The sequence below is a fragment of the Zootoca vivipara genome, chromosome 2 (assembly GCF_963506605.1).
Source record: "Zootoca vivipara chromosome 2, rZooViv1.1, whole genome shotgun sequence".
NCBI lineage: Eukaryota > Metazoa > Chordata > Lepidosauria > Squamata > Lacertidae > Zootoca > Zootoca vivipara.
In genome coordinates, this window is record NC_083277.1 from 40,682,946 (window position 1) to 40,709,944 (window position 26,999).

General features: G+C 41.6%; 1 protein-coding gene across 1 annotated transcript in view; it reads left to right on the forward strand.

The window, feature by feature from the left end:
* The first annotated feature begins 1,052 nt into the window (after window positions 1–1,052).
* The window catches only part of ABTB1 (ankyrin repeat and BTB domain containing 1), a 40,242-nt gene continuing 14,295 nt past the window's right edge, over window positions 1,053–26,999 (forward strand). Inside the window, exons 1-10 of the mRNA XM_035106466.2 lie at window positions 1,053–1,720; window positions 4,558–4,620; window positions 6,188–6,243; window positions 8,314–8,458; window positions 9,069–9,228; window positions 9,901–9,946; window positions 11,618–11,734; window positions 22,226–22,341; window positions 25,075–25,173; window positions 25,869–26,036. Coding sequence (XP_034962357.1) covers window positions 1,665–1,720; window positions 4,558–4,620; window positions 6,188–6,243; window positions 8,314–8,458; window positions 9,069–9,228; window positions 9,901–9,946; window positions 11,618–11,734; window positions 22,226–22,341; window positions 25,075–25,173; window positions 25,869–26,036 — 1,026 coding nt within the window. The 5' untranslated portion in view covers window positions 1,053–1,664. The remainder of the gene's footprint in view (window positions 1,721–4,557; window positions 4,621–6,187; window positions 6,244–8,313; window positions 8,459–9,068; window positions 9,229–9,900; window positions 9,947–11,617; window positions 11,735–22,225; window positions 22,342–25,074; window positions 25,174–25,868; window positions 26,037–26,999) is intronic.

The following is a 26,999-nucleotide window of genomic DNA, read 5'->3' on the forward strand; positions in this document are numbered from 1 at the left end:
CAGGTAGGTAGCCGTGTTGGTCTGGATCGAAGTAAAATAAAAAAATTCCTTCAGTAGCACCTTAAAGACCAACTAAGTTTTTATTTTGGTATGAGCTTTCGTGTGCATGCACCACGAAAGCTCATACCAAAATAAAAACTTAGTTGGTCTTTAAGGTGCTACTGAAGGAATTTTTTTATTAATCTATTTACTATGACATAGCTGTCAAGTTTTCCCTTTTCTCCTGAGGAAGCCTATTCAGCATAAGGGAATTTCGCTTTTTAAAAAAGGGATAACCTGACAGCTGAATAATTGGACACACCTCTATCACGCCTCCCCTTACCCTAGTTTTTTACCAAATTAAAAAGTATCAGGCAATTTGCAGCTTAAAATGTAACAAAGCCGTCGCCTCCACAACTCCTATTTGTCAAGCTACTGGTATCGTCTGCGGGTAAGCAATGGGCGTCCCAAATGTACACACCTCGGTTTAACTGCGAAGTGCATGCGGTTTTAAGATTGCCTTTCGGATTAAAGCTGGTTTGAGGGGAAACACATCAAGCGGCAGTATTTCTCAAGAAACTGGGTTGTGTGCATACGGATTCAACAGGGGGGGGGGTGCATTGGAGACAGAGAAAAGGATGTGTTAAAAAAAACCCACCAAAAACTTAAACCGTTGATAACCTGTCTCCATAATGGAATTGCACCAGTTCCTTGATAACTTCCGTCGCCCTTTTCTGCATCTTTTCTAGCTCGACAACATCTCTTATTTTGGAGACGAAGAGAATTGAACCGAACAGGCTTCCTTCCATACAATAAAAACTTGAGTAGGAAAGCGCATGGATGGATGCCTCCCTATTCTGCTTCTCCTACTTGCTTGCGGCCCTGCAACGAGAGACACTGGGGGTTTATTCCTCCCGATCTCCTGACATTTTTTATTTATTTTCTATCAATTCCTTTGGGGAGAGACCACCACGCGAAGAACACGGCGCCAGAAATAATAAAGAAGCTCCCTTCCGCGAGCGGACAAAGGAGTTGTCCGCTTCAGCCTCGCTCGTCCTCTTCGCTCCAGCCGAGGCTTCCGGCTCACAGCGTGGGGAGCGCTGGAGGAGCCCGAACTTTTTAAAAACACGAAGCCTTTTGAAAATTGCATATAAATATATAGAGGCACAAACGCCGGTGCTAGTCCTCGCTCTTGGCACCGAGGAGAGGAGGAGGAGGCGGCATCTAATCGCGGGCGAATCACAGAACGAACCGAGGCGGAATCTCGTGCAAACGGGGCGCAGGAGGAGGAGGAGGGGAAGCGCGCGCGGCGTCTGGAGAAGCGGCAGCTGCTGCTCGCCCGTCCGGGGCTTTGCCAGGCGGCGGGGGGAATTAAAGCTGCACAGGCACGACGCCGGCCTTCCGCAGCCGCAACCCCCTTGAATGCCGACGCCGCTGCCCGGTATTCTAGGCTGACCTAGGCGAGGTGGGCGGGCTTGCGCGCCGCCGGGTCCCCCAGGAAAGGGCGGGGAGCGGGGCCGGCCTCCTCGCTGGTGTGGAGCAGCCTCTCCGGCGCCGTGTTTACATCCGGCGCCGCTTGCCCTGGGCTGCCCTGCTCCTCCTCCTCATCCTGGGCCTCGGCCTGCTCCCGCTGAAGCCGCCTTCGCTCCTCTAGGCCGGGTCAATGCGGCGTTTTCCGGCGGGCTATGGACACCAGCGACCTCTTCACCAGCTGCAAGAAGGGCGATGTTTTCCGAGTGCGGTGAGGCCCTTGCCCAGGTTGTGGGGTGGGGGTGGGTCTCCCGGGAGAGGGCCACACACCCCATCGGTGCTGCGCCTTGGCAGAGGCTGGGGCTAGGGAGCTTAATAGGGGGCTGTCCCTTGAGGTTCCGGTTTGGGGAGCACCTGAATGGCAGGTGGAGGTTTAGGGGCTGCACTTGGACTTAAGGTAAAGTCGTCTATTCCCCCCCTAGCTTTCCTCGAAGTTTGTTGTATGTGTTTAGGATGTTTAGATGTCTCTTCTAGACAGCAGCAAAAAGGGCTGCCTGAGAAGTAAAACTGGGAAGCTATTTAGAACAAGTTTCTGGGCTTGTTTGCACACATGAAAGCAATAACATGGGTGAGAGGGCTCTGGGCATGTACAAAGTGCCTTCGGTAACCCCAGCTAATGCCTTCTCCACCAATCTAGGCTTAAAGGGAGGAGAGAGTTCCAGATAGGAGCTTCGAAGTTCTAGGCAAAGCGGATTTCTGGCACACACTACTTTTAGAAATAAAATAAAAAAATTCCTTCAGTAGCACCTTAAAGACCAACTAAGTTTTTATTTTGGTATGAGCTTTCGTGTGCATGCACACTTCTTCAGATATCTAAAGTAGTCAGCTGTTTCAGGACAGTCCCTGTCTTCAGTTTACTTTTAGAAAGCAAACGTGGGGCATAGGGGGAGTACTGGCTGGGGCTGAAAAAAATAGAATGGAGGATATTGGGTGCAACCAGTGATATTTTGGAGGGAGATGGTCACAGATCTGTGAGGAGAATAGGGAACAAGCATGGACTGGATAACTTAGTTCTGTTGGGTGTGGCAGCTCTTTGGTCTTCAACTGGTGGGTTGGAACCCATTACTGTCACAGCCTGATCTAACATCTTGCAGCAGCAGCAAGACCATCATACAAATATGTGTTAAATTTTTTTGTTTAAAAAAAAGATTTCCAGATGCATGTTTTGGTTAAAAGTTGAGTCCTAGGTCTGGGAACACTGAAGATTATTGTGGCAGAGAAAAAGTTAGGGGGCTGCTGGGGGCAGATAAACAGTTAGGAAGCAAATTTCTTTTCAGAAATTATTTTCACCTGCCTGTATTTGCCAAACTTCCCTCCTCAAGCTACTCATATTTGGCAATAGAATGGGTGCTACTGTGTTGCTTCATGTCCCTAATGGGAGGCCCCAAGTTCTTGCTGTGTTTTTAAAAAGGAAAACAACTTTTGCCTCTTCTGCCTATCAGCTCAGCTTCCTGTCCTGAAACAGCTGACTACTTTAGATATCCCCTGAGAGCAGGACCAAAAAGAAACAGATGCACAAAAAGGCAAATGGTATTTTAAGGCTTTATAAACACATTTTCTCCTTTTTTAAACTGAAGATGTTGTAAAATATAAACTATATGCTGCTTTTCCACACACGTGTGCCCAGCATGACTCAACAGAATACAAGCACTGCCACAAAACACATCATTGCAAAGACAAAACAGTTAACGTGACAGTAATTCATGAATACAAGAATAAATATATACCAATCGTATATGAAAAAAATCTATTAATTAATTTCCTAATTCATTGGATTAAGATGTAGTAACAGCCAGAAAAGTACTGTTGATCACAATATTATATCAATTCAAATTCATTGTGATGTGCATAATCACCATAAGTGATGCTAACCATCAATTTCAGTGTCAATCTTAAGAACTAGTAAAAATTCACAACACTTATAGCTTTCAGTTGCAACAAAATTTACAAGCAGAATCACAAAAAGGACAACAGTAACAGCATACTTGGAGAACATCAACCAGTTGTTTTAAGATTTTTAAATAATGGCTAATTTTTGCTCATGATTTTAAAATGTCATTTATATTTAAATCCATTCTACCCTCCCCCTTGCCTGTGAGATAGTCTAAATTCAGAGACAGGGACTGACTTTATCCCCAGTCCTAGTCCAGTACTCTTAACCATTGCACCATACTAACTCTGCTTCTTTAGGGCCTTTCCAGAAAGCAAAATAGAAACACAAACTATTTTTCTTTTGTGTTTTCTGTGTTCCTGATAATCCGCATATGCACTGTTGTGCGCCCATAGAATTGGTGGGGATATTTGTCACTAACTTTTTGAAGAAGAAAAAAGAGGGGAGGTGTGTGCTGCTGTAATGTAGAGCAGGAGTAGCCAATGTGATGCCCCCAGATGTTAGACTAAACTGTCCATCATTCCTCAAATGGCCAGGGCCGATGTGAGGTGGAATCCAAAAACATCTGGAGGGCAGCATGTTGGTTTCTTCTGATATTTAGGAAATTACACGCTTAAAAATCAATGGTGGGGGTAAAGGAGAATAAATGTAATGTGGGGGGAAATAGCCTTGCTATTTTTTGTCCCTTCTTTTAAAAGTTGCATGGGCACTCTCAAACTCGAGTATTCTGTGAACCACCCTGAGATCTTATGATGAAGGGCAGTCTAATCTAATAAATAAATATAATAAATAATAATGGGGAAAGGGGCTTTTAAAAACAGATTATTTCTGAAGCTGTAGCTAAAGTGAGTTAGATGAATTCTTAAATCAGGGGTCTCCAAACTAAGGCCCAGGGGACGGATGTGGCCCAATCACCTTCTCAATCCGGCCCACAGACGGTCCAGGAATCAGCGTGTTTTTACATGAGTAGAATGTGTCCTTTTATTTAAAATGCATCTCTGGGTTATTTGTGGGGAATAGGAATTTGTTCATATATTTTTTTCAAAATATAGTCCAAGCCCACACAAGATCTGAGCGACAGTGTACCGGCCCCCTGCTGAAAAAGTTTGCTGACCCCTGTCTTAAGTGCTAAAGCTGTGCCCTTGTTTGTCTTTCAGATACCTTCTTGAACAGAGAGATGTTGAAATCAATGTCCGGGATAAATGGGACAGTACCCCTTTGTGAGTGCTTTGGCCTTGAGACATACATGCTGTTTGGTAACTTATACAGGATTTAAAGAAATGCTTTCAGGCATTGCAACAGTTCCTCATTTTACTTCTGTTGTTGTTGTGTTCAAAAAAGAAAACATTTTTTCTTATATCCTTCTCCTACATTCTGCTCCCCATTGTCTCAAGTTTTCAGTGTGCCCATGCTGTCTTTTGTCGACAAGACCTGCTGTTGGAAATAATTTTCCTCATTCAGAACAATATTCTGGAAGGCAGTTGAATGCCTGCCACTGCTTTTGGGATAATTTGTGGCAACCATTTTACTAGCATGCTAAGAAGAGGCCTCCTCCAATTGCACCATTGGCTCATCTTGTCTAGCTCTGGTTAGCCGTAATGTTCTGGGAAGGTTGCAAACAGGACATGAAGACAACAGTCTTCTCTTGTTTGTCCCCAATATATGTTCATCAGCACCATGCTACGTCTGTCATAAAAGAAAGTATAGAATGGGAATCCCTGGAGTTGTACAATGTGTCCTTGGGATATTGTCTTGTCAGCCTTTATATGATTGCACTGACTGCTGATCTATTTCCACATAAAATTCAAGGTAGTGGATCTTATGTTGAAATCCCTAAGCATCTTAGGACCTAGGTTACTTTTCCTGCATGAACTTTCCTATCACCTGTGATCATTGCTGGAGTTCTATCGCCTTCTGAAGTGAGGTGGGTGGGAATTGGGAAAGGGATATTTTTCATTTTGCTGTCTCCAGGGAGGCCCACCTAGCACTAACTAGTCTGTCTTTACAGTGACAGATGGAAGACTTTTTATTCACCCACAACTTTTAATGTCAACTTTTAGAAGTTTTTAAAAATCTGGGATTGGGTTTTACATGAGAGTTACTGTTGTCTTTATCTTGCTAATGGAAACTGCTCTGAAAGTCTCGACTAATAGAGCAGGATGTAGATACTTGCAATAGAAATAATAAGCATGTACCCTAAAGTTCCCTAAATTCTTGTTGGTAAGGCTATCATACAGTGCTGGGGCTGTTGTGCAGATTTCACCTCTCTCAATGTTGTCCCATAGAACTTGATGGGAGCACTGAAAACCAAGGCAGCTCCGTTTGCAAGGTCCCACCCCTTCATCTGCCTAGCCCTAGTCCACATCTCTTTTTTCTACTAGCACATGAAGCAGGTGCATATCTCATCACTAGAAAAGGAGTGGGAAAAGACCCTTCTTCTCCTTGTCAAAACAGAAAGAAGTGAGAATGCTATGGAGAGGACTGGATCAATTTCTTGTAAGGAATTAACACCATGGGGGGGGGGGGGAGCCAACGTGGTGCCCTCCAGATGATGTTGGACTACAACTTCCATCTTCCATCATCTGCGGCTGCTGCGAGTTTGACTCCAACAACAACTGGAGGGCAACACATTCGCTGTCCCAACCTAATGTGATTTTAGGATCTTAATTAGATTGCAAAGTTGGTGCTGTGGGAGGATTTTTGAAGGCCATGATACATTGAATCAGCAAAACTTAGAAGTTTTCATTTCTAACTGTCTCATTCGTAACTCATTCCTTGTGTTAACAGGTATTATGCTTGTCTCTGTGGACATGAAGAGCTTGTACGGTATCTTTTAGCCAACGGTAAGAAAAACCTGATATTTTTCTCCTGGAGACTGTGTGCCCAATATATATGCTCACCTGTGTGTCTCTAGAATTGTCACTGAAGGTACACCAGAATCAAAACAGTATAATCCTGCTGTGATGGGAAACTGCATAGCTGCTTTTGACTTGTTATGCCAATCAAACAGCTAGAATCTTATTTTGCAAGGAAAACTTCCTCCCACGGTAGTGGTATTAGTACAGGGCTCATTTTTTAAAAAAAGTTTATAGTACTAGCCCTAGAGTGACATTAAAATTGGATCTTAGCCAATGTGAAGAGCTGCTATTTTTAATCTACTGTAGTCTGTTTGTTGCCATTTTGTTTTAAAAAATGCACCTAAAAGTAAATGTCCATTTGATATTTTACTACATTTTATATATGCTGTAAGCCACGCAGAGTGACTGAGGGAACCCAGCAGGATCGGTGGGGTATAAATAATAACAAATAATAATAATAATAAATATTAATAATAACATTTATTATTAATAATAATACTAATTCTCTTTTTTTACTTTAAAAAAGCAAATGTTAAGGCTCCTTGTTGGTACATTTAATATTTCTGTTCTTATCATAGCACCCAGCAGGGCAAAAATAAATGGATTTAGTGTTTGGCTTTACTAGTAGGAATAAATTCACCAGTAATACACTGAATCAGTAGCTGCCACCATTTATTGAGTGACTAGTAGGAACAGTAATCACCAGCAATATGTGCTTTCACTTGCAGATCTATCTAGGTTACTAAGTAACAAGTCTGTCAGCATCCATTCTTGAACCACCCAGCTCCCAAGGGCATTATTGCGCTGTTTCTTAGTAACTTGGCTAAAAGGACAAAGGCAATAATGTAAGGCAGAGCTTTCCAAACTTTTCATGTTGGTGGTACACTTTTTAGACAGGCAAGATTTCACGACACAGTAATTCAGTTTTACTAGCAAAACCGGAGTTACTAACCAGTTTTACTAACTAAACCGGTTAGTACAAGCAAACTAACCCTTTTCCAGCCCTGGGAGCACTATGGAGAGCATTCGTGTGACTCACCTACACACTGCAGCCAACACACTAATGTGTCGCGACACACAGTTTGGAAAACTCTGGTGTAGAGTGAGATAAGCTTAGTTCTCTCACCCACACCATCAAAATACGTTGATTTCATTTAATCAATGTTAGGTCTGTTGTTTAACAGGTACAAAGAATATAAATTCAGTCAGAGAAATAAAACAAAAGCATGGTTTCTAACTTTATTTATCAGAAAATTTATAAACCACCAACACAATTATTTTTGAGGTGGTATACAATACAGTCATTAAAAATAACAAAATTGTACATTTATAAAATCATAATATGACCCAGGCTGAATCAGATTAAGTCTTTAAAAACACTTGGTGAAGCAAATACATTTTCAGCAGGTGACAAAAAATCGGGATTGTAGGTGCCTTTCAGATTTCCATAGGAACAACATTCCAAACTTGGTATTAGATCATAATTCATAGTTTACAGCTAAAGCAAATAATAATCCTTCTTGGGATAAGAAATCCAAATCATGCTTTTTTTGGGGGGGGGTTGAATTTGGTTAGCATAGCTTGTCAGTAAACAGTAGCTACATGCAGACTCTATTAGAAATGGGTATATTTCAACCAATGCAGGCACAGACTTAAGAGAGAATTATATTGAATAAAGTTTATATTCCTAACTGTAGTTAAACACTGGATCACAGTGGTATGGGTGTAGCATAAATGTTTTCTGTGAAATATTGTAGAATGTATGCAGCTTCATGCAGCTATTTTCTTTTAAAACTGAGTAGTCTTGCAGTTGTCCCAAGGCAGAAATTAAGAGACTGGATATTATGGTTGAATGTTAATTTTACTTCACGAGGTCTGCTTTAGACCAGAAGAACATATGGAAGTACTTGTAATGAGGGATGAATGTTGCTTCAGTTGTTTAGTGGAAGCAGTTCTTAGTTCTGTTCTGCAAAGAAAGACAATATCACATATGTAAATGATATGTCTCTTGTAATATGGCTTCAAACCTAAATGCCAGTTGGTATTGGTTTACAGGTGCCAAATGTGAAGCAAACACCTTTGATGGCGAGCGTTGTTTATATGGGGCCCTGAGTGATGCTATTCGGCGGGTGTTAAAGGAGTACAAGCAGATCACAGCAAAGTGCATGAAGAGAGACTACTATGATGTCTTCCTTCAACGGTAAAGAGAGAAGGGATGCCTTCATTGCAGGCTATTAAACATTAAAATGCACCTGTTTCCATTGGACTGCCACACCCACTCCTCGTTTTGTTTAATGAGTTTATATATATATATATATATTTAATTCCCTCCCCACTAAAAAAACTTCTCATACAGTATGCATGATAAAACTGATTAATCACTATCTACTGCGTAAGTGGCAAAAGTAAATAAGACTACTTAATATATATGTGTGTGTGCAATCCTGTTTATGGAATGCTGTCCCCAGGGAGGCTCACTTGGTGCCATCATTATATAACTTTAGGCATCAGGCAAAAACTTCACTTTTTCTCCATGGCATTGGACTCCTTGAGTGGTTCAGATTCTGCCTTTTTAAGAACAGGATTGTCATTTCATTTTTTCATTGTTTTTCTTTGTGCTGGTTTTAATGTATGTTTTTCTTTGTTTATATATTGTAAGTCACTTTGAGTTCCCTTGGTAAGAAAGGGACCAATTAATAAATAATAAAGCATTATTTTAGAACCTTGATTTTGAAGGAACAAGCTGCTCGCAATTGCTGAGTCCTCCAGTTCAGTTTTTTTCAGACTTGTTGTTCTCATTCTCCTTGCAGACTTCTGGAACAGGGTTACCAGAGTGACATTGTATTCATTGTGCATGGGAAGTCTTTCTGTGCCCATCGCTGCATTCTCGGTGCCCGGAGTGCATATTTTGCAGAAATGTTTGAGACCAAGTGGAAGGGGAAGAATATAATAGCACTAAAGCATCCATTGGTGAGAAGACTCAAGCTTTGTTTTAACTAGAATAGTGTCTGCAGTTGGTGCTTGCTTTAAGGTTTCAGGTGCTAAGTCTAGACCCTGATTTACACATGCATCAGAATGAGACAATAGAGTGGACTCTACCACTTAAGACTGTGGGTGAGGATGTCATTTCAAATACATTAAAAAACATAACAATCAGCTAACTAAAAAAACCATAAAAAGCAACTAACTTCCTGAATTGGCTCATTGAGAGGAAGTGGTTCTGGGCTAATCCTCTCACTGCCATTCTCCTTTCTTCTTATTTTTTACTTACAGTGAATATTGTTAAATTTGGAACACTCAAAATGGGCTTCTGAGAGCAAACTGAGAGCTGGCATTGAGGAAAAGGGAGATACAGCTAAAATATTGCCCTTTTTGTTGCTTGCCTCTCCAGAGTTAGCACTACTGCAGAATCTCATGGGCCTTCATTACCTTCTAGTTTGAATATAGCCAATGGGGTACCCTCCAGAAGTTGTTGTGGACTTCTGATCATTGACCTGACAGGCTGGGGCTGATGTGAGTTGGACTACAACTACAACAAACACCTTAGCTACTGCTATTCTAGCTTGTTTCTCATATCAGTGTGTAGTTCAAGCCATGGCAAAATGCAAGCTCTGTAAATAACCACTTTCATTCATTATATAGATCAACCCAGCTGCCTTTGGTTCCCTTCTCCAGTACCTCTATACAGGTAAATGTGGGCATGTGTTGTATTGTAGTGCTTACAATTGCTGCATTTGGATTCAGAATAACATATTGCCTATATCTATATACTTCACATAATTATTTCAAAACTCAGCTTGTCAGAAATGGCTGGGGTGACGTACTTTTTCTCTCTCTTGCAAGGACTATACTGATGGAAAGCAATAGGTCCTGGGGCATAGAATAACAGCATTGATGGAGAGGCATGGAACTGCACAAGTTGTGTTGGACCTTGCTAGAGTGAGATTATGGGAGATTGAGGTTCTTTTCTCTACCATCGTGCTTTTGCTTTAGGGTTAGCCACTCACCCACCCAAGCAACAATATTTTATTGCCCGAAAATGTTGTCTCCCACCACCCAGCTGATGGATTTGTAAGTGCTGTATCAAATGCAATAAAGGCACTGGCATTGCTAGTAATGAGTGACACAACTTTGTGTCTGGACATATTCCTGGTATGCCGCACTGTTGCTCTAGTTACATTTACGTCTAAAAGCACCATGGCATTAATCCCCTTTATTTCAGCAACAGTTTCTTGAAACGTTGAGCCTTCAATCTTAAACACACTTGTTTGGGAGTAAGTCTTTCTTGAATTCAGTGAGACTTAGGAGATGTGCAAAGGATTCTGCTGTCTAAAAGATTTGTTTGCTGGTTGGGCATTCTCACCAGGCACAGACTATGCTAACATGTTTTTCTACATCCATTTGCATATGGCAGTAGGGTTCCTCCTAATTCCAGAGCACAACTCTGGATTGGAGCTACCAAAGGAAACGCAAAGAATAAAAATTTGTCTTATTTTTGTTTGTTTTTAGTGAACAAAGGTCCTTATCCTTATCCTTCACTAGACAATGGCCATATGTTTCTGGATGTTTAGGCACAGGAATATTTATGAATCTGGCTATTGAAGTTGCTCCTCTTTTTGCTTTTATAAGACAGGAGTACCTTGAAATATAGAAAGATACAGAAAGTGACACATGCATCTTTATTTAGCATGTCGGACACGTGGATTAAACCCATAGAAGGGATTCTGGATTAGCCTTCTATACATTTGCTCATTGCTTTGGGCAAATGTATGTGGGAAAGTGGCATACCAATTGAAATAAAAGCTACATTATTGTAGTTATCAGAATTGATAAACTTGTATGTAACATTTCTTGGCTTTGTCATATGGAGACATGTGCATCCATATTTTTATTTATTTGGGTGATAGTCAACCAAGTTGTGTATCCATAGTCTATTTGTTTACTTAGGGTGGCATCCATCTTTGTCATATTCTTTGTAGACTGATTGCAATTAATGAACTCAAGTCTACTGATTTTAATAGGCCTATACCGGTATCGCTGTTGGATGTCACCCTTACTACAATTTTGTACTGCTAATCCATTCAAGGTAGTTTGCAGTCTAAAATAATAAAGATGCAAAAGGTATAAAAAAAATCAGAATATCTGAAAAGCAACATACATTATGGCTCAAAAGAAGTTGCTGTACTAGCTGTACAAGTGGTGTTCTCAAAAATATAAATGCAATCCTTCCTTAAGTCACAGGGGGGTGCTGAAACATAAATTTGCAGCTGTGGATGTAAGGATGAATTTTACGTGTTGGTGAATAAATAATAGGGAGAATTGAAAGGGTCATTTGCTTTCTTTTCTTTTCTTTTGCCAGGCCGTTTAGACATAGACGTAGAATATGTGAGCGACTGCAAAAGATTGGCAAAACAATGTCGGCTCCAGGATCTCATTGAAGACTTGGAAACCAAGTGTAAAAAGGTGCATGAATTTGGTAAGGTCCAAATTGCTCAAACTGGCACTTTATATAAGAAAATGGAAAATTGTCTTTTTTCTGAACGGCTTATATTAATTAGCTAAAAATTCTAGTAATAACTTTCTGTTCTGTTCTGCTCTTCTCCTGAAGTGCTCAAAACAATCACAATATACTATGCAGATAAGCAATTAACAATATGAAATATTCTTTAACATGGTATTATTATTATTTTCTTTCCATTTCTATACTGCTTTATAATTTAAAGAAAAAATTCTCAAACTGGTTTACAACAGATTAAAACATCAAATAAAACATTCCGGAATAAAGCATTAATGAAGAGAATCAAAAAAATATCAAGTATACATTCAAAGCAATGTAATTAACAGGAAACTAAAATATTATCTTAAAGATTTCAAAATAAAATATTACAAAATAAGTCAACTACAGAATACACATTTAGTGCAGTGAAATTAACAAAAAAGTTATCGTAGAATATGTGAATATTTGGAAGGGACTCCATGGTCCAACCACCTGCAATGCAGGAATCTCAGCTAAAGCATCCATGACAAATGGCCACCCAACCTCTGCTTAAACCTCCAAGGAAGGAGAGCCCACAACTTCGCGAGGGAGGCTGTTCCACATTTCAATACTTAAACATTTCAAAAGAAATCATTACTATAGGAAGTTAAATATAATACGCACATTTAAAACTGCATAATTAGCAAGAGACTAAATTACTATCATAAACTTAGAACATACCTGCTCCTATTGCTGCCAGTCGTGCCCATGGTGGTTGGCAGGTGTGGAAGCTCAGGCTTGATGACTTGTACTAAGAGACAGCCAAGTTGGGCTCTGGCCTTTTCAGCAGCCCTAGCTTTTGTAGCTGGAGTCAGTCCTCCCTGCCTTCCCAGGCCAGGTAGAAAAAGGCCTGCAAGGCAGGGAGCGGGTCTTCCAGGATTCACAGCCAAGATGGGTCTCCAAGATGGTAAAATCAGTCAAGAGCAAGATCTAAAATTTCAGAGTGAAAGCCCAACCAAACAAAAATGTCTTCAAATACATAGTGAAAAGATTTCTTGACTGCGGTATTCTAAAATTGTAGCACCCACAGAAAATGTCCTGCCTTCTGTAAGTTACCCAGTAGGTAATAGGGACTTCCAAGCTGATTTTAAAGCCCATGCAGGCTACAAAGTAAGTGTTCCTAATAGTTATTTGGTCTTAGGCCATCTAGGATCGTCTTCAGTGTTCCACATGCTGTACTGCAGTAGTCTATACAGGAAGTATTCAAAGTGTAAATAACAGGCCAAGTCTCTTGCTTTTAGAAACTGTGTAGGTCTTGCACTAGCATGGGCAAGGTCTTCAGGCTTCTGGGATGTAGGTGCAGTGACTAAGGAGAGTTCAGGTAGATTCATGTGCCCTTGATTTGGTGACAAAGTTCTGTCTCCATTGTACATCAAGTTACTGTGCTATACTAGTGGGTGAGTACTCTAATGGGGCATTTAATTGTTTTTGGCCTCAGTCCAGTATACCTGAAGCAGCGTTTCCACCCCCATCGTTCTGCCCGGACACTGAGGTCCACTGCCGAGGGCCTTCTGGCGGTTCCCTCATTGCGAGAAGTGAGGTTACAGGGAACCAGGCAGGGGACCTTCTCGGTGGTGGCGCCCGCCCTGTGGAATGCCCTCCCATCAGATGTCAAAGAAAAAAACAGCTACCAGATTTTTAGAAGACATCTGAAGGCAGCCCTGTTTAGGGAGGCTTTCATTTTTTTTGTTGTAAGCCGCCCAGAGTGGCTGGGGAAACCCAGCCGGATGGGTGGGTTATAAATAATAAATTATTATTATTATTAGCATAAGCCTTTGCAGCATTCTTGTTTTCTAGAAAGAGTTGTGATTTGTCATAACAGGGACATATGGCTATGGTCCAGAAATCCGCTACTTGAATATTAACTGCCTAAGGACCATTCCCATGATCTGGAATATAAATACTTGGAATACTCACTTGTAAATGGCTTAGTTATCCATCTTTGTAGTGCTATATTCTGAAATGATACATTATTTGTCACTGTCATAGTTTTAAATGTATTTTATTGCTGTAACTCACCCTGGGATTATGAATCAAGGAAGAACAGGCTAGAAATCAAACTTAAATATTTACTGGGGCTCTGGGCCATTTCTAAACTGGATGATATAGGTTGCAGAAAATGAGGCAAGCAAAAAATATGTCTCTAAACCAGATATGATTAATCTTGAATTGGATAATTGAGGAGCTCCCTCCCAGACTTAAATATATAGGTTGCTTGTTTGTTTTGTAAGGTTAACTGTGTAGATATCAAACAATAATTTATTGCAGTAATGCTTGATAGATGCTGATAGATATTTCACAGAACACCCTGTATGTTTACTGCAAGTGTGTTAAGAATAGTTGAATTTCATATCCCATGTGCATAGTTTAATAAAAACCATGCTCTCATCACCTTAAAGAGATAATGAATAACTAATTTAGCTATATTTGTGTTAATGCTTGATTATATTTCAGTATCTCTGATTACATAGTTTTTCAGTTCTTTTATTTGAGGTTAAGCTGATTGATGCTAATAAACTCTTATTCCCAGAAATGCATAGTTATGATTTCTTAACGGATGGAAAAAGTCAGGAGGTTAACACAAGTTGCTTTGCTGCCTTGGTTGTGTGCTAAGACTACCACCTGGTGCCATCCCTGACACACACACACACACACACAATCCCCCCCCCCCAGTTCCATTGCACTAGGAGAAGTTGCTTTATCTCTTGGACACTTTGAAAGGATAAGGCTGTCGTTTGTTTCGCAGCACTCATATTAGACATCAGAATTTAAATAGTTGGCCGGGCAGATCATAAATTTACACTTCTGTAGGATTATTTTGTACTCTGCTTCTCACCATTTGTGAGAAACCCTTAAGTGATGAAAGGAACAGTTTAGCTTGCTTTTATATGCCGCTGTCTTCAAAACTGAAGGTGCTAGAGCATCCTTTATTGACAATCCCCTCTTGAGATCTTCTTCTGCCGCTGCTGCCATTAGTGCTGGTAGCACTTAAGCTTTGACCCTGGCGTAGCTACTCATGTTGCAACAACTACAAAATATACTATATTCCACAGCTTCCCACTTTTCCCACTGGGGAAGAAGGAAGCATTTGGACTGGTGTCCTAGAGGTCCTTGCTTTCATGTGTCTGGACCATTGTTGGTGCTAAATGAATGTTAATTGTTGCTGCTGCCTTGTCCACTTTCTTGACACTTTATAAATGTGAATTGATCTTACTGACGCTGCTGTCACCAAAAGCTATTTACTTTTCACTGACGACACTCACATTTGTATTACATCTGTTCCGAAATCTTACCATAATTATTGCAATATTGCTGTCATAGATTGAAAGATGCAGCCCATCATAGTGATCAGTTTCCCAGAAACTTGTGATAAATTGCTTTACCAAAACTCATGACACAAATTGGTCTTTTAAAAACTCTCTATGCCATAGACAACACATCTGGGGGGGAGGTCTTGAGAGGAGGAGGCTGCCTCGCTCAGCTGTTCTGTTCTTCAGCTTGCACTTCATCTGCATTATCTAAGCACTTTAAGCAGAAAATTGCTATCTTCTAAATGAACTAGAAACTTCAAACAAAAGCATCTCCATAGATAGCCCTCTGAGAATGTTCTTTTTCCTCTTCTAGAAAAGAATATATTGCTGCTTCTTAGTGTCTCCTGGATAGGAAATATAGGCTGACTCAGTCCTCCTTGAAAGCAAATTGCATATGCTTTTGGTTTCTGAGTTTAAATTGGCACCAGGCTGCCACTTTTCCTTTGGAACGGTTCTATGAATGTACTTGAAACAGATTCTACAAGTTAAAAGTACAATAAACAAATTACATGCACCCACCAAGTATGGGAGAAATATGTTCCTAACAACACACACACACACACACACACACACACACACACACACACAGAGAGAGAGAGAGAGGGGGGGGGGCTAGGTAATCTGTTAGGTTGATGACTGAAATAGTGCTGAGCCTTAACTTTGTTCACGTTGAGCCTGTCACAATTGCAAAACATAAGGAGAGGATGTTAACTTTCATTTGTAAAGGAACCAGACCTGCCACTAGGCACACAGGCATTCATTTCATCCATCTTAAGAACATGCTTCGTCAGGCTAATAGTCCTTCTAGCACTACAGCATATTTTCCACAGTGGCCAGCCAGATGTTTCTAGGTTTCTACCAGCAGGATGTGAAGTCAACAGCTGCCTTCTGCCGATATATATATATATAAAACACCACAATACTAATTTTATTATTTACACCCCGCCCATCTAGCTGGGTTTCCCCAGCCACTCTGGGCGGTTCCCAACAAAATATTAAAAACACAATATAACATCAAACATTAAAAACTTCCCTAAACAGGCCTGCCTTTAGACGTCTTCTAAAAACCAGGTAGTTGTTTATTTCCTTGACATCTGATGGGAGGGCGTTCCACAGGGCGGATGCCACTACTGAGAAGGCCCTCTGCCTGGTTCCTGTAGCCTCACTTCTCACATTGAGGGAATTACCAGAAGGCCCTCAGTGTCCAGGCTGAACGATGGGGGTGGAGACTCTCCTTCAGGTATACAGGGCCAAGGCCACTTAGGGCTTTCAAGGTTAGCACCAAAACTTTGAATTGTACTCAGAAACGCACTGGGAGCCACTGAAGATCCTTTAGGACCAGTGATATATGGTCTCAGCAGCCACTCCCAGACACTAGTCTAGCTGCTGCATTCTAGATTAGTTGTAGTTTCCGGGTCACTTTCAAAGGTAGCCCACGTAAAGTGCATTGCAGTAGTCCAAGCTGGGGATAACCAGAGCATGCACCACTCTGGTGAGACAATCTATGGGAGGTAGGGTCTCAGCCTGTGTACCAGATAGAGCTGGTAGGCAGCTGCCCTGGACACAGAACTGACCTGCGCCTCCATGGACAGTTGTGGGTCCAAAATGATTCCTAGGATGCACACCTGGTCCTTCAGGGGTACAGTTACCCCATTCAGGACCAGGGAATCCTCTACACCTGCCCACCCCATCCCCCAAAAAACAGTTCTTCTGTCGTGTCAGGATTCAACCTCAACCTGTTAGCCGCCATGCTCCAACCGCCTCCAAACATTCACACAGGGCCTTCACTGCCTCACTGGTTCTGATTTGAAAGAGAGGTAGAGCTGGGTATCATCCACATACTGATGAACACCCAGCCCAAACCCCCTGATGATCTCTCCCAGCAGCTGCATGTAGATGTTAAAAAGCATGGGGGAGTGGATGGAACCCTGAGGCACCCCACAAGTGAGAGCCCAGGGGTCTGAACACTCATCCCCCAACACCACTTTCTGGACACGGCCCAGGAGGAAGGAGCAGAACCACTGTATGACAGTGCCCCCAGCCCCACTAGACGGTCCAGAAGGATGTCATGGCACCCAGGATTCAGCAATCATCCTGCTTCTGAAATTTGGAGTTCCCAGTTACTCCACGAGTTTGTTTAATCACCTTCTGAATCATCACTACATCCTGTGGCAGTGAATTCCATAAACAATTCCTTGTTTTCCTTTTTCACTGTCCTGAATTCATTAGGTGACCATCCAATATCTTCTACAGTGAAAAATTCATGCACCTTCTTTGAAATTTCCTTACCCTCCTCCTAGCGATCCTTTCACATTTCTGTCATATAGTTGCCCAACTGTCTCCCCAGATTTTCTGCTCCTATTTAAAAATATGTCTTAACACTTTTATAATAAGCTACAAATTCTCTTTTCTGCACCTCATCAACTTCCACTTGTTTTGCCTGAATTTATGCTGTCCTCATTTGAACTAGACACAACTTCTTAAGGGAAGCCTTAATTAATTATTTAATCAATCAATCAATCTGTGTGATGTGCTTTCTCCAGAGTTTCTTTTAATGGGGATTAACATCCTAAAGAAACTTGAGCCCTTTGATTTTCCCTTCCAATGAATACCCTCATTCTTGCAAAATTAAGTTAATTCATGGTCAGATGTATCCCCCAAGAACTTCAGGCAGTTTACTCAGTTTAGACTCAGTTTAGAAGTGGACATGGGACCATACTTGGCAGTATTTGCTAAATACAAATGATCCCAGTACAGTTTGTGTTTTACCATTAAACACATGTTGCTTGAGTGTCCACGATCTTCAGCTGCTTTCCCATTTTTAATGCTCACCCAGACACATCATAGAATCATAGAATCATCTGCACCAGGGTTCCCCCCCCCTGTTTCTAGTTGAAAATATTCATTTGCATGTGTTTATAAGTTTCAAAACAATAGATTGGTTGGGGTTATTGAGACTTTATTGAGGACTGAAGGAAGCTTTTTGTAGAGATTGAGTGTTCTGCACAATATGATCTAGTGCAGGCATAGGCAAACTCGGCCCTCCAGATGTTTTGGGACTACAACTCCCATCATTCCTGGCTAACAGAACCAATGGTCAGGGATGATGGGAGCTGTAGTCCCAAAACTTCTGGAGGGCCAAGTTTGCCTATGCCTGATCTAGTGGCTCTGTGCCAGCAGAGCTAATCTATCTCCCTTCCTCTTCTGTCTTCTACTATAACATAACCCCGATGTAGCTCCTCACAATTAACAAAGGAGGGGCAGGGAATTGTCATTTCCTGAGGTGTTGAGAAGTTGGTACTCTCTCATGTGAAGGAAAGAGTGAGAAAGAAACAGTCTTTCCTCCTACCCACCACCTTCATATGTTGGAGCAAAGTTTCTAGTGGCAAAAGGTATAATTTCACTATCTGCTGACAGTAATGGCGTATCTGTTGAAAGGCATTATATTGCCTGTTTAGAATCACAATTCTGAGGCATGTACTACTCGTTAATTTGGGGCAGGAGGGTTGGGAAGAAAGATATTGTACTGTGGCAGTCTTCTTTCACCCACCTCTCAATGTTGTGGTAAGATGACATCCCTGCGTAATCTGTAAAATGTCAAGAGCGGCAATTTCTTATGCCAATGTGAGTCACCTGAGATTTGGAGACAAGTTCTAAATCCATTGAGTCACGCTTGTCGTACCACCTCTTGTTCTGATGCAGAGTTAACTTAGCCAGCTCAGGAGTAACTTCCTTTTCTTGCTGAACTCCCAAGTGTAAACCAATGGAGACTTTTTGTACATTGCTAACTAGATTATAATGGCATGAGCTTTCGGCTCTTGGTTACAAAACCTCTTTCCACGATAAACCACTTAATACCAAAGGTGCTGAAATAGCAGTTTTGTTCATATTATTATAAACAAGTTCTCTGTATTAACAAAAGATATAAATAACATTCCCTAAAATAAAGACCATGTGAGCTGGGGGTAGGAGGAGGAGACAAATAACACTGTGTAATGAATCACAAGCTGAAATCAATATGGCATCATAAATACATACTACTAGTTAATGATTTAGTATTGATCACAGCAGCTTGCTTTACTGTACCAAGCTATTCAGGTGCTCCTTCTTCATACAGCAAGGCTTTGGAGACTCATAACATGTAGGCAGCACTTACAGTAAGAAAATATATACTGTATGTGTACATATATAGTGCATGTAGTGCCCAGACATGCACTAAATGACCACTTCTTCATCAAGAGTTATTGATCTATTCCCTTACTTTAATTCTTGAAATGGCTATGTAATATGAACAACAAGGAAATGTTCATAGATGAATGGCTGTGTTAATATGAACAACAAGGGAAAAAGGAGCCAGGAGCCTCATACTTGCATGCTTCCTCCTTCTCTCATAGCAGAGAAGTGGATTTAAGCAGAGATTGGTTTCACTTTCCACAAAACATGGCTTGCTGTTATGAGCTAGAGATTGTTCTTTAAAACAAGCTCTGGTTAGTCTTTGAACAAGCCAGCTTCAAACCATCGTTTATGAAACTACAGTTGTGTTATACTATGGTTTCCAGTTCATACATAACAGCAAAATTATGGTTTAAAGCAAATTCTGGTTAGTTTATTTTTTTTTAAAAAAATAAATTCATTTTATAAGACATCATAAAACAAAAACAAAACAAATACATCACAGAACAAAAAATAAAAATAACAAAAAAGAAACACTTATCAATATTTTTAACCTCATATTTTACTTAACATTGTCTTAAGGACTTCCTCAAATCCCACCCTTCTGATTTTCATTTTTTAAAATTATTTTTATCCTTAGCAGTTTTCATATGTCCAAATTTCAACCATTACCATCTAAACCAACCATTAATTTCAGTTATTCATATTTCCAAAACATTATTCTCTCTCTTTCTTTTTAACTTATTATCAACCTTCTCCTATCCCCCCCCCCTCCCCAGGCCTCCTCCTGCCACGAGAAGGTCCCAGGGTGAACGGACAGTCGAAGGTGATCCATTTTATAATTAGACTTTCCCCCCCTGAACCTCCCCCTGCCACCAAGAGGCTCCGTATTCTGGTTAGTTTAAGCAAGCCAATTTCATTAACCATATGGTTTGAAGTTGGTTTGTTTCGAAACTAACCAGAGCTTGTTTTAAACCATTATTTCTCATTTGTTCATATTGCCAGGTCAGGTTCCCTAGAAAGGGAAACTAAATTCTGATGAACTCATTCTCCAAACCATGCAGGAATAGTGAGCATGGTAGCTCAAGACAAGGGGAGGGGAATGTCTGAGCGTCCCAATAGATCCTTCACCCTCTTGGATTCTATGCTGAACCATGCTTTAGTGTTGTGTGCAAACTAGGCCATTATTTCCATATTTGTAAGACAGGCTTCCTTTAGGAGATTCAGTTAATTGCCAGGGCAGATACAAGCTCCATTCTGATCTCTCCCAACATTGTTTTTGTGGTGTATTCCTCCCCCACCCCTTTGGACCATTACATCAAGTGCCGGCTTGTTTTCATGCAGTGGAGTGGCTTGGTGCCCATACAGTAAAGCAATCCTTTATTTCTTAAGAGTATTTGATCCCCTCAGCATTTATGAAGGCCCATCCAACCCTAAGCCACCCAGAGTTTGGGAATGCGCAGCACCACTTGACATTTTTTTATTTTATTTGTTGTCCTTATGCTAGGAGGGTGTTCAAATATTTTTCCCCTTTTTGAAGAGAAGCTCACTATAGTAGCAATCCTACTTGGCATTTATATTGCCTTTTTGAGAATTCAGGGCACTCTGTTTTACATTCCTTCTAACAACCCCGGAAAGTGGGTCAGTGTGAGCCACCGCACTACAGAGCTGAAGGCAGTGGCTTTTTCAAGGCCCCCATAGTGAGGGCTGATGTAAAATTGTAGCCAGAGTTTTTACAACTTGCATGTTTAACCAGTGCACATCAATGCTTTGTTGTGGTTTTAGCATGTAGGAGAGAGATTGGGAGTGAACAGTGTCCTTCCCAAAGAATCATGCTAAATGATTATAAGCTGCCCGAATTCTCTCTCTCTCTGCTCCCCGTAGATGTTGGATCCCTAGGCAATTACCAGGGCAGATGTGTTACAGTGTTTTTCTCTGAAACACGCTGAAAGACTCTGAAAGTCTCTTTCACATGTCCATGAACACCCCCAAAGAGGTCACTATGGAACAGGGATGCAAGGAACCTGAAGGCTTCCAGGCGTTGTTGGACTTCATCTGCCATAATCCCTGACTATTTGACATGCTGGTTGGGCTGATGGGAGCTGGAGTCCAGCAACGTCTGGAGGGCACCCATTGGTTCTCCCACTTCTGATCTGGAAGCAGTTTCATATTCATTAACCATATCAAGATGTGTAATTTAATACCAGCATCTTCATGGGGATGTGAATGCTGCTGAAGAGAACCTTTCTTGTTTGTCTGCCTACCACATGTAATCTGTTTAATGTATGAATGTGTGGTGGGTGGTATCAATAGAATTTGCCATGTTTAAAACGCACATGTCCAGCTGAAATCGCTACATGTTGTTGGGCACTGATAAACACCCCCCCCCCCCAATCTTTAGCTGTGGTATTGGTGGTATGTGCATTGGTGTCTGATCACAGATATTAATTTGGCAGAGCATGTGCATACTCTGTGGTCTTGTGGGGAAGATGGCTATGTGTGGAAGAAGGCAAATAAGAACTTCCCTTTGGCTCTCATGATGCCTTTTTGGCCAACTAGTAGGCATGATTCCCCCCTCCCCTCCCCCCAGCAGTGTAGTCATAATTCTAAATCTCAAAATGCATGCAAATCTCTTACAAAGGGCCTACTGCTCTGCAAAAGCAGTAACAGAAGCAGTCGTGAGTATGAGTTTTGTGTGGGAAAAGTCTACTTGTTTTTCTGTAGCCAGAGCTTTTCAAAGAAGGAGGGAAACATAATGCTTAGCAGTCTCTTCCATAATTTTTTTAATGCTTCATTCATTTGCCTAACATTTGCATATAAGAGGTATGGGCCATCCTTGAATTTTAAAAATATCCCCAGATACCTTTAACCATCACACTCCCAAAAGGATGTCCATATAGTCTTCAGGATTCTATACTTTGGAATATTTTTTTTTTGCCTCTTCCAGTTTCTTCCAAGCCAGGGACCTGTGTGAAGGTGCTGACGATTGAGCCCCCAGGTAACTCACGGCTACAGGAAGACCTGGCTCTGCTAGCAGACTGCGCCCTGCCAGCCGAACTCAGGGTAGGAAGTATATGTTTTTCCCTCCCTCTTCTTGCAGGGTCCTTCCAGTTAAGCCCTCAGGAGTCCTGCACTTCTGCATTTTGTTCTGGTTTGCTCTCTTTAGGCTGTGCAGCAGCCACTCCGCTAGGGTTGACCGTTGACAGCTCCTGCTTCCATGGTGTCAGGGCACCAATCTTGCTGGATTCCCTTACATCTACTCCTTTCTGCTGCCTCTCAGGCATCCACGTTGCTGTGTGAAAGAGGAAATAGTTGCGCGGAATATCTGCATGGGAGCTTTCATGCCCCTCTGTACTTTTGGTGTGAGAGAGGTTCCCCCAATAAAAATAAAAATGACAGGGGTGGTCTGCCTTGCTATGTCTGGGCTATTCCACTCTCTTACAGCCTGTTATTCTCCTATATTTTGGTAGTGTCAAAGGGAGGTGGCAAATGCCATGCCTTGTTTGGTCCCGAAGCAGCCATTTGTCTTCTTTGCTCTTGGGAGTCCAACATACTGTGGTCTCTCTCCATGAAGGAATACTCTAGATTTGGCCTGTTCCATTGTTGGTCTTCTGTAAGAGTGTGGCGAAACTATCCTGACGGTCTCAACTTTCAGGAGCGCCTATGACCGGAACATGAAATGTGGTGACATATAAGCTGGGCATTAATTAATAGCACTGCTCAGATCATTTTATCGTAGAAGTCCTCAACTCTTGGTCAAAAGGTCTTACTTTCATGGGAGAGTGTTTCTGGCCTCTAACGATATGAAAACAACGAGGTGGGGGAGATAAGGGTGCGCTGCATGTATCTTGACCTTCTGGTTCTACTTGCTTTGGTGTTAGGAATGTGATTCTTGGATATTTTGGATTCTGAGTGCCAGATTATCCTGCTTTATTTTCCCCTGGTGCAACATGGTTGCTTTTTTTATGGCTTGGCACTTGGCCCATTGCAACACGATGCAGATCATGGCTGCAGGAAGTGCTCTTATACTGTACTTAGGCTTTCTGTTGCATGTTCTCGAGGAGCTGCAGACCCAACCTAGCATCCCTGTAGTTACCCTCCATAACATTTCAGAGGAAGTCTTCATCAGGGTCCTCGATTACATCTACAGTGATGACAGAGGTGAGAACACAAACTACGGAATAAAAAAAAAACCAAAAAACTAACCACAAACCCACAAACAAACATTTTCTCCTGACACCTGAGTTTCCCTAAGGAGAGCACCCCACAAGCGGAGAGCCAGCATGGAAAAGTCTTGTTCTCATGTTGCCACCCTCTGGACCACTCTCAGAGGGGCCCATGAAGAAGGGCCTTAGATGATGATTGCAGGGTCTGCGTCAGTTCATGTGCACCTTCCCTCAAATAGTCAACCTCTTGTGATGTTTTTTCCTAAACAACAACAACAACAACATCGGATATAATATTCCCTGTACAGGATTATAGTTGTTTTTAGCACTTTATATAAAAAAGAAGAAGTTTGTTTTTCCACTCTTTGCCGAAATATCGAATATCGAAATTTGGCATACTTACCCGCCCAGCTTTCTTTCATGAGGCTTTGGTCCATGCCCAGATTATCATGTTTCCTCAAGATTAGTCATTGAATATGTTGTGTTTTGGTTTGTGTGTTAATCTTCGCTGTCTAAAACAGGCATCCCCAAACTGCGGCCCTCCAGATGTTTTGGCCTACAACTCCCATGATCCCTAGCTAACAGGACCAGTGGTCGGGGAAGATGGGAATTGTAGTCCAAAACATCTGGAGGGCCGAAGTTTGGGGATGCCTGGTCTAAAACAACAGGAACAAGAAGACAAAGCTGCTGTTTGTCCCACAAATTTTGTTCAGTGAATAACTGACAGCAGCTGTGTATATCAGTAATATTTGGGAACGATCAATAATCTCCTAAGACTAAATGTAAACATCCCTGTCCTACAGTTCACTTACTATTCTTTAAAAACAAATCATTGTAATCTCAGTTCTCTGCATTTTACTGTGTTAGCCTGATTTGTTTTTCAGACCCCATCGACAGCAAAACGCCATGGTGGTCAAATTATACACTGAAATCCCAAAGCCATCTTTTCTCTCCCCAATCTATAGTTATTACAGCTCTACCTATTAGGAAAATAGGTATAAATGTGTTTAATTTACTACTTAAGGAATTGTCATGTGTTAATTTTTATGCCCTTTACTCTTATCTCTTAATGTAATAAATCTCTTAATGTAATAAATCCTGGAATCAGGATGCAAATTTAAGAGAGATTTAGATATTGTAAACTTCTGTATATTCATCTTCTTGCCCAAATTATTGTATACATCCTGCTCTGCAGCTCTAATGTTTTGAAAGTTGTTATTACTGATGGCCTTATTTGCTAGATTCACTGAAATGAAATAAAAAACTTCTTTAATAAGTAGAGGTAATTGTCTGAATGCATCCTCGGTCTTACAAAGCTTGGTTAATGCCTTATGAGAATACTTTAGGATTTATTGCTTAAGTACAGTCACACCTCGGTTTAAGTACGCTTCGGTTTGAGTACTTTCAGTTTAAGTACTCCACGGACCTGTCTGGAACGGATTAATCTACTTTCCATTACTTTCAATGGGAAAGTTCACTTCAGGTTAAGTACAGACTTCCGGAACCAATTGTGTACTTAAACCGAGGTACCACTGTATACAGGAATGTTTCTGTCTGGTGATAGGTATTTATTTTAAAAGGGGTCCTAATACAGAAGGTGTCATAACAATTTTCCCCCCTGTTTGTATAGGTAGGTTTTGGAGAGTTGCCGTTTGATAGCACTGACAACTTTAGCAGCTGTCCTGATGTTTGTTTCCGGGTGGCAGAATACAATTTCTTGTGTCACAAGGTATGTATTTATAGTGACTTGCTTGCATCTTCCAATTTGGCACATACCAAGGTATATTTCTAAAACCAGACATATTTGTAAAACTACATTGGGCGGGGGGAGGGGCAGAGCAGGGATTCTAAGGAAGTCCTCACTGCAATTCATGAGCATGCTGATTGTCTAGCACACAACATATACAACAGAATCCTATGCCTGCCTACTCAGAAGTAAGTCGCACTTAGTTTTATGGGACTTAGTCCCTGGTACGAACTTTCCCACTGTCTCTTGGGGGTGATTGGTATTAAATGTTTCTGCCTGACTGCTTTTCGGAGCCACATGGCTGCAGTGCTATGTGACACTGAAGACAATTATAGAGCCTCCACCTGAAAATGAGAAGCTCACCACATGCTTTTTCATGTTCCCAGGTCTACTAAATGAGCTAGTGTGAACTGCCAGTACCTGCTATGCTGGGGCCAGCAGTTTGAGCACATGTGTAGCTGCATAAGTTGAGAATTGCCTGTATGTTTCTATGTGCTTTAAATCACTGATATGTGAGCTGCCTTAGACTCCCTTGAGAGGTAGGGCAGGATGTAAATGTAATAAATAAACCTTAGAAAGCTAGGAGGGTCAATAGAAATCATTCATATCTGGTTGCTCTCCTGGTGTGCAGGGCAATGCTGAGCCAGGGAGATTCCTGCTTTCTTCTCTTCTTGCAGGCATTTTTCTGTGGCCGCAGTGACTATTTCAAAGCACTCCTAGAGGATCACTTCTCTGAAAGCGAGGAGCTGCAGACCCAACCTAGCATCCCTGTAGTTACCCTCCATAACATTTCAGAGGAAATCTTCATCAGGGTCCTCTATTACATCTACAGTGATGACACAGAGGTGAGTTTTCCATTTTCACCCTTTTTGAGCACAGCCCATTTCTAGAACGTTCGTTCTAGCAAGGACTGCTGTGGTCCTGGGAGAAAAGTGCCAGAATTGCCACTGTGTGGTGGGAACAGAGTGTTATTTAATGAAGCCTGTTAACCTGCAAATGTTCCAACCATGGGATAAAAGAACCCTATCTTTTTCTGTGAAATCATAGAATCATAGAGTTGGAAAGGGACCCTTAGGATCATCTAGTCCAACCCCCTGCATTGCAGGAATATGCAGCTGTCCCATATGAAGACCGAACCTGCAACTATGATGTTATTAGCACCATGCTCTAGCCAACAGCTGTTAAGCTTACCCTGGATCTTTTACTTATCTTTCACTGCATATTAATAAAAAGGTAAAGGGACCCCTGACCATTAGGTCCAGTCGTGACCGACTGGGATTGCAGTGCTCATCTTGCGTTATTGGCCGAGGGAGCCAGCGTACAGCTTCCAGGTCATGTGGCCAGCATGACAAAGCCGCTTCTGGCGAACCAGAGCAGCACACGGAAATGCTGTAGCAGTACCTATTTATCTACTTACACTTTGAAGTGCTTTCAAACAGCTAGGTTGGCAAGAGCTGGGACCGAGCAACGGGAACTCACCCCATCGCAGGGATTTGAACCGGCGCCGCTGACCTTCTGATCGGCAAGCCCTAGGCTCTGTGGTTTAACCCACAGCACCACCCATCACCGTAAAAAGCCATGCAGCAGTCCCTTGCTGGTTCAATAAAACATTTTCCCCATTTACTTGCCTTTTCTAGTGGGTCTTGCGTCCCTCCCCCCCAAAATGCTTGAATTTTATTTGAGGTTAGATGTGAACTTTATTTACAAGACTGCAGTGCAGCCATCCGTAAATGACAAGAAACAACCACCATGGATAAAAATATATCCTAAGTCAACATGTCTCTCATACTGACTGGTTTCTTGCCCCC